At 42.3% G+C, this 8,071-nt stretch overlaps 1 protein-coding gene across 2 annotated transcripts in view; it reads right to left on the bottom strand.

The window, feature by feature from the left end:
- Positions 1-1,958: 1,958 nt before the first annotated feature.
- The window catches only part of Sln (monocarboxylic acid transporter silnoon), a 29,036-nt gene continuing 22,923 nt past the window's right edge, over positions 1,959-8,071 (bottom strand). For both annotated transcript variants that reach the window (XM_028176277.2, XM_089731405.1), the window contains exons 15-18: positions 7,189-7,294; positions 6,428-6,501; positions 6,036-6,182; positions 1,959-5,399 (exon numbers count right to left, since the gene is read on the bottom strand). In XM_028176277.2, the coding sequence (XP_028032078.2) occupies positions 5,263-5,399; positions 6,036-6,182; positions 6,428-6,501; positions 7,189-7,294 (464 nt within the window). In that variant the 3' untranslated portion in view covers positions 1,959-5,262. The remainder of the gene's footprint in view (positions 5,400-6,035; positions 6,183-6,427; positions 6,502-7,188; positions 7,295-8,071) is intronic.

Raw genomic sequence — 8,071 nt, 5'->3', positions numbered from 1 at the left:
TGTGGTTTGTTATTTACTTCTCGCATTCGCGGGAAATTCGCACTCAATTAAGTCAAACACCCTTATTTTATAAACACTTAAAATGTTTTTGTAGTATATAGTATTCGGATTTTAACAAGAAAACTGAGAAAACTAAGCTAGGCACTAGACCAGCCTTTCTCAAAGTGGGCGATAACGCCCGCTTGTCGCTGTAGGCATAAAGGGTGGTAAGAGACCCAGAAAAAAAATGGGTGTCTTGTATAGAGGCTTGGGAAGCGATTTGTAATTTCGTCTTGGAGGACTTAGACAACGACCAAGGTCTTGCTATAGTGGTTTTTTAAGTTGGTGAAAAAACGGGGGCGCTAAAAAATAATTTATTCTCAAAGTGTACTGTAGACAAAATATGTTTGAGAACCCCTGGACTAGACGATACTAATTATATTAATATTATGTATACGAAGATATTATTTTTATTTTCAATGCTAAATCGGCGCGAGAATCATAATGACTAACGTCAGGTGACACCTGCGCGTTCGAGAATAAAATTTTGATCGCACCCAATGTCTAGGGTTATAGTATAGTATGTTATTTCAAGTAATTGTAGCCTATACTTTATGTAAACAATGACGTACCGGTACAATTACGAACAATACAGGTGGTAGGACCTCTTGGGAGTCCGCACGGGTAGGTACCATCACCCTGCGTATTTCTGCCGTGAAGCAGTAATGCGATTTGTTTTAGCAGTGGGGCAGCCGTTGTAACTATACTGAGACCTTGCAATTTATATTTCAAGGTGGGTGGCACATTTACGTCATAGATATCTGTGGGTTCCAGTAACCACTTAACATCAGGTGGGTCGTGAGCTCGTACACCCAACTAAGCAATGAATAGAAGAAAAAGTTGCTCTAGCGCCTCCGAAGGAGACCTAACAACTCAAGAGCGACTGCTCAAAAAATCCAGCGAGAAACTCAGTATGGATATGGATTAGGTTGCACGGTTATCAGAGTCCCTAAACCTGCTCCTAGTGTCAGAGCTAAAGGCGCCTAATACAAGGGTTATTGGATCTGATGGATCCGTAAGGACGCGTCTAGGGCGTCGACGGTGACTGGCTCCGGCGTAATCAGAAATCGAGAAGAAGTCAGTGGCGGTCACGATAAGGCGAATATCATGACGCTTAGCTTAATAGAAATGCAGTTCCGACGCTGACTTCATGTGTTTTCGGATCGTTTCCAGGTCCAGTGTGCTCGGTGCGAGTTATTTAATGTTCTCGACCGCGTTTTTTTTTCCTACCTAAGCTGATAGTCTTGAGAGGCTATACCAGCGTCGCCTTAATTAGTAGGTGAGCTCACGGGGCTGACGAAGTTGCTAACACGAACCCTAACAAGAGCCGTGCTTCGCAGAATCTACTACCAGATCGGAAACGCGACCCACTGAGAAGATCGGGCGAGAAACTCAGTGGGCTATGTCTGAGGGTTCGATAGCGTAAAAGTTAGCTCATATTTGTATGGAATGGGATCGTTTGCCTACGTTTGCCGCTAGGGGCGCTGTTCTAGTTCCATACATATTTCAGTTAACTTTTACGTTATCGAGAACGTTAATAGACTCGCACTAACCACACTGAAGTAGATACGTCTTTTTTTTATTGCCCTTGTAGGCAGACGAACACACGGCCCACATGATGGTGAGTAGTTCAAGGGCGGATCCAGCTTTGGCGCCAGGAGGGGGGTCACAGTCGTGGGCAAGTTAAGAACTTATAATTTAATTTTGATAACAATAGATAATAAATAAATCATGATGTTCTTCAATTAGTCCAAGTTAGTTCAAGTCCTGGAACTAGCTCAGGGGGGGTCATGACCCCCATGACCCCCCCTGGATCCGCCGTTGGAGTAGATACCGTCGCCCATGGACTTCAGCAATGCCAGGGGCAGAGCAAAGCCGCTGCCTACCGAGTCCGAGACCTACGTAAGAAAACCACAATATACTTAGGACATTAATCAGTTTATTTCATTTCACACAACACAGTGATATTTTTCGTTTACATAAATTATCAATTTTCACAATCTTAATGTTACATATTCACGTTTTTTATATACAAACATCGATCGAACATAATACATTCTCATTCAGATGTCGTAGTGCCTAAAAAACACATTAGATGTAAAATTTTTAGATGACATTTATCTTCGCACATACCTACCTAATAATAGCAAGTGTTTGTGCTATTAAAAACTTGCAGTCGTACACAATACGCTAGTAGGATTATTCATTTAGTAAATTAATTGAAATAGATAAGAAATACGAATCGCAATGTGTCGCGTATCTATGGCAAAATGTTCCAAATTGTTTTTTTTTTGGCTTTTTGTGATGACATTGTTGCCAGTGTCAAGTTTTATATGAATTCCACATAATTATCGTCATATTTTTAATTGAACTTTTCAACTTGGTTTACTCCATTCAAAAGCTGAAGTTTTTTTTTGTTAAGATAATTTTTCCAAATTGTAAACTTTATAAGGCTCTCCTGTAAAGTTGCAAAAATGTCGCTTACACATGATAAATGAAATAAATCAAATGTTAATAATGAATCTAAAATTTTATTAAATCGCATTGAAATTAGTAAAATGATAGGAATTTACTGAGACTTCGCTAAAAAATTTTTTTTATTACCCGACTGACAAGACACGTCCAGCGATTTTTTTTTATTTCCCCAAATTTGTGCACTTTCACCGACGCTAACTGATAAATAAACCATTAATATTATTGCACGCTCACACACGAAGAGAGACTATGTATTATTAGAGTAAAACAATTCACGCAACTTATTTGCTGCACGCTTTCCCGCCAAAAGGTATCTGATTCGTAATTAGAAACATACATTAGTGAGATCCTTGTCAGTTGCATTCAATGCACAAAAGAAATTAAATTAATTATTTCCCGACCCAGAAGCTGATTTTTTATACTTCAAGGGGAGTTTCAACATTATAATTGTATAAGTTGATAAAAAATGCTATGCAATAGCTTTACCGCGGCAGTCCCCGAGTGCCACACGTGTTTTTTTTTTAATAATATATTGATCTAAATTCATTTTTCATACGAGATTGTGTTTATTTTTTATCGTCTCTGAAACTTTTGGCTTTTCAAAAAAATTCCCGCCCTTCAACTCATGTCGCTTCAGGCCCTATGTGTAATTCGTAAATCCAATAATTGAACTGTAATTTTAACATAATATGCTTCCTAAGGATGGCAAGTACAAAAAGTTTTTTTTACTTGGAGACCGCATTCAGGGTACTATTGAAAACTAGTTTTAGTTACCCTAAATAAACACACAACGTAGGTACACGTAAAAAAAAGCATGACAATCTCGAAAGACCTCCTCAACAGTGGCAAAGGATGGGATGGAGGAACATAGTCCTAACAAAAGTGCTCTGTAAATGTCACCACCCTCAGCACTGAAGAACATGACACAAGGAGGAGATAGGTACACGTAAGGCCAGCAGAGTCTATCGAGAAACTTATTGTTCAGGGTAGAGTCAATAGTAAAAGACCTCGTGGACAAAGCCCCATGCGCTAGACTGATCAAGTTAACAATCTCACCAAAACCCCATTTGACGAGTGCATGCGCCAAGTCTTCGCGAATTACGGAGAGCAGCTGTTTCTTCTTTGTCTCCTCCTTATCCCACTAGGTGGGGTCGGCACAGCCAATTTTTCTCTTCCATTCTCTTCTATCAGCCGTCATTTCAAAACTCACTCCTCTCTCTCATATCGTCATTCACACACTCCATCTTCTTCGGTCGACCTCTTCCTCCTCTACCTTGCACTGCAATTTCTATACATCTCCTAGTCACATGAGTTTCCTCTCTACGCATGTCCATACTACGCTGACCGTCCGCTCTTTAATTTATTAATTACCAGGGCTACTTTCACACTTGCTCTGCTAAGGAATGAGTATATCAGAGTATTGGAGAACAGCCATCAAGGCTTACAATAAACAGGGATTCCACATGACCACCACTGCTCTGTCAAGAGTAATCGACTATGATGATGAGACTTATGGACTTATACTTGAGACCTTAGAACTTATATCTCAAGGTGGGTGGCGCATTTACGTTGTAGATGTCTATGGGCACCAGTAAACACTTAACACCAGGTGGGCCGTGAGCTCGTCGATCTATCTAAGCAATAAAAAAAAGGTAGGTGTTCAGTAATCCGGCAGAAAATTTGTTTGAACGTACCACATCGGGTCATTGACCCCGACAATGTTCGTATTCCATTGCGCGCGGTAAAAAAAATATCTTCTTTGACAAAAAAAACACTACATTAATTCTTTTTCAAAACTGTAACGGACATGGAAAATAGAGAGCCAACGCAAAAACCTGAATCGCGCTGACGATAGCTTAAGAAGCTCAATCGCAAAAGCTCCGGATATGAACCGGCTCGATTCGGCGGCTTCCCTCAAACATTCGCCTTAAAATATTCGTATAGTACAGTAAAAGCTCCTTAGTCGAGCTTCCTTCATTCGCGTTTTCACTATTCGCGGATTTAAAATTAAAAACGACCCAATTCCTATATTCTCGTCTAAAGATATCTTTATTCGCTGATCTAATCTCTAAATCGGGACATGCACATTGATAAAAAGTATTCCAATATGTACTTACGTATCCAACCGAATGTCTTTTGTAGACGCGTCGTCAAACTAAGTAATAAAAAACGTAAAACAGACCTTATTACAACTAAGCTTAAAGTATGTTATTATTTTGTCACGACCGGAACGTTTCCCCTATGATCTCCCATATATGTAAATTATCATTCCACAATCACTTCGGTTTCTGTATTCGCGGCGTATTCACGGAACATGAACCAAGCGAATAAAGAGCTTCTACTGTATCCCGCTATAAGAATTTTCCCATCGACTTTTAGAAAGAGATATTCGGCTAATTTAGCTTTCATATAGCGTCATCCCTGTCGCACGCTACCTATGTTTGGACGTTTGGCAATCGTTCAGTGTGTGCGAGAGGGACAACGCTCTACGAAGATAGCCGATTCTCTCTTTCTAAAGTTCGATGTGCGATATTTAACGTCGGGCACTGTACCCTACTTTGTGCTCAGTGCGAGTTTTTCTAACGTTCTCGATATCGAAAAAGTTAACTCGAATGCAATTGGAGCAGCGTCCCTAGCGTCAAACGTAGGCAAACGTTCCAACGCCATACTTGAGTTAACTTTTTCGATAGAGAGAACGTTAGAGAACTCGCACTAAACACACTGATATTACAATCCGGCTGAGCAAACTCAGTCCACCGTGGAGCCATTGTCGTCGTTCTTGGTGCTGACGTGGAACGCTATGACCGGGATTGTGCCCAGGACCATGCAGGATCCCATCCCGTAGAAGCACCAGGAAAAACCTCCGGTTAAGTCTCTAATGTACCCTGAAAACAAATGAATACCAGTTAACATTTGACCTGTGGCGCTTCCGTGTGCTCAATGCGATTATTTTAACGTTCTCGATATCGAAAAAGTTAACTCAAATTTGTATTGAGTTGGAACAGCGCCCCTAGCGGCGAAAGTAAGAAATGTTTAATTACCATACAAATTTGAGTTATGTTTACACAATCGAGAACTTGTTTTCATTCTTTCGGACCGGCTGCCGAACCTTCTACAAGGTCCCCGCGCATAAGGAGCGCGTGACATATGTGGGACTTAATTGTGGGCAAGTGCTGGGAGCAGATCGCGGGCCCAATGAATTTTAGGGTCCTACCGCACTGAACGACTCCCCTGCACTCTTACACCCGACATCCGATCTCCGTCCGGGGTCAGAACCTGACCAACCTCCCTAGGGTTCCCGCAGTCAACACTACAACCAGACACGCGGCGCCACCCTGAGGACGCCCGACCGACGGGTCGTCGAGGCGATAGTTGACGACCAACGACGTCAGTCTCCGCGGTACGGCGGCCCTTCAGGCCGCCCGGGCGATGCCGCTGGTGTTCCGGGATACCCCGCTGGGTCAGTACCAACCTGCCAGTTTGGAATACGCGATCGAGAACTTAACTTTACAAGACTATACCTGCAGTGGGCGGTACAGAGACGGCCGCTACGCTCTGGAACATTCTGACGAGCCCGTAAGAGGATGCGATGCGCGCGGTGCCGAAGGCGTCCGCCAGCAGCACCGGAACCAGCAGGAACCAGCAGCCAAGGCAGAGGCCGTACGCTCCTGAGTTACACACGGAGAGCAATGTATACTAAATCCTAGTTTTGAATATAGCGCCATCTATTGCCCGAATTGGGAAGTAAATTTTGTATATATACAAGCGCCATAAGCGGAAACAAAATTTACGGTACTCATCTATACAAAGCTTGCCCGATGCGGGAATCGAATCTACGACCCTCGGCGCCACAGTCAGGAGCGCTGACTGCTGGAACACTGAGACAGTATAAATGTATGTTAGTTCCTCAAACCTGAGACTATAGCGAGGGACCACCAGGAAGTTAGACTCGGCAGCGTCAGCACAGCCGCTCCAGCCACGAAGATACTGCGAAACAAATAAATTGACATTAATCTACTCTCAATCCACTGAGTTTCTCTTTTTTTTATTATTGCCTTGATGGGAGTTCACGGCCCATTTGGCGTTAAGTGATAGCCGCAACCCTTAGACAAGTCTTACACCTCGAGATATGAGCTATAAGGTCTCAGTTTAAACTTTTTTTTCCCTACCTATTCTAGAAAGGGGTTATTCTAGATTCACCGAACTAGTAGGTGAGCTCACGGGGCTCAAACCTGACGAAGTTCCTAACACTGGCTCTAGCACGAGCAGTGCTTCGCAGAATCTACCACGCGACCCACTGAGAAGATCCGGCGAGAAACTCAGTGTCCCATCATCATTGCAGTTGAAGTCATATTAAATGTGCATTATTAGGGATAACTCAAAAACCACTGGTCGCATATACCTATAGATTTAAATTGGTCATGCCGGGAATCGCAAACTTTTAAATACAAAAAAGGTACCATCAAAATCGGTTCACTCAGATAAAGCTCTGTGATACATATAGAAGTCGAATTGAGAACCTCTTACTTTTTTTAAATCGGTTAAAAATTTCACGACGCACATAGTTTTCGGAAGCTTGTTTACTATATTCTAATGTTATTGTGTTTTGGTGCACAATAAAGTATCTTCTCTCTCGCTCTCTCTCTCTCTCTTTCTATCTCTTTTACGGCTGACCTGATGATGTAAGCTTTCCGTCTGCAGAACAAGTGTAGATCGCACAGCCAGCCCAGCCCCAGCCTCCCGCACAGGTCCAGTACAGCGCTGATGGCCACCAACCGACCTGGTACATATACAAATCGTTTTAAACTTCAATTTCATTGATGTTCGCTTGCTTGTTGCAACTATCCCAACCAACTTCACTGATCAAGGTATTCATCGATTAGCCATATAATAAAGCGTAATAAAAAAACCAATAAAAAAATCAACAGCATTAAATCGACGGGTGAAAAGGAAATTCGCTTAATAGGTATGCGACATTTATCTTTGTAATTAAAGGTGCGTTTTATTTGGTATCAATATCAACAGTTCGATGTTTTTAATTGTACCTACATTAATTAAGGTTACTCCATTCAAATAGCTGAGGAAGTTTCTTTTTTTCATTATGATATTTTTTCCAAACGTTAAACTTGAAATGGCTCTCCTGTAAAGTTCCAATAATGACGCTTAAACCAGACAGCCCTTCAGAAAAGAAACAGCGTCATCTCTTATTAAATTATGTAAACATTCAACCGTCAAAACAATGCCATCTATTATTCGATTATACAATTATTCTTTTTTTGGGTTGAAGGAAAATTAGGATTGGCCCGGAGGCCTTTCCAGTTTCACCAAGACAGGTGGGCGAGCAAGGGCTCAGCCAGGAGGGGCGGGATTTGCTAACAGCTGCCCGAGCGCCTCCGAAGGAGACCTAACAGCTCAAGAGCAGCTGTTTCGCGAATGAATGTACTACCGGATCGGAATCGCGTCCCGCTGAGAAGATCCGGCGCGAAAAACTCAGCGAGCTGATTCATGGGTTAGGTTGCTTGTCGAATTCTTTGCAGAGTTCGACGAGTACGGTTAC

The sequence above is a fragment of the Bombyx mandarina genome, chromosome 11 (genome assembly GCF_030267445.1).
Source record: "Bombyx mandarina strain Sakado chromosome 11, ASM3026744v2".
NCBI classification, from domain to species: Eukaryota; Metazoa; Arthropoda; class Insecta; order Lepidoptera; family Bombycidae; genus Bombyx; species Bombyx mandarina.
The sequence above is the reverse complement of the archived record's forward strand: the minus strand, read 5'-3'. Positions and strand labels throughout refer to the sequence as shown.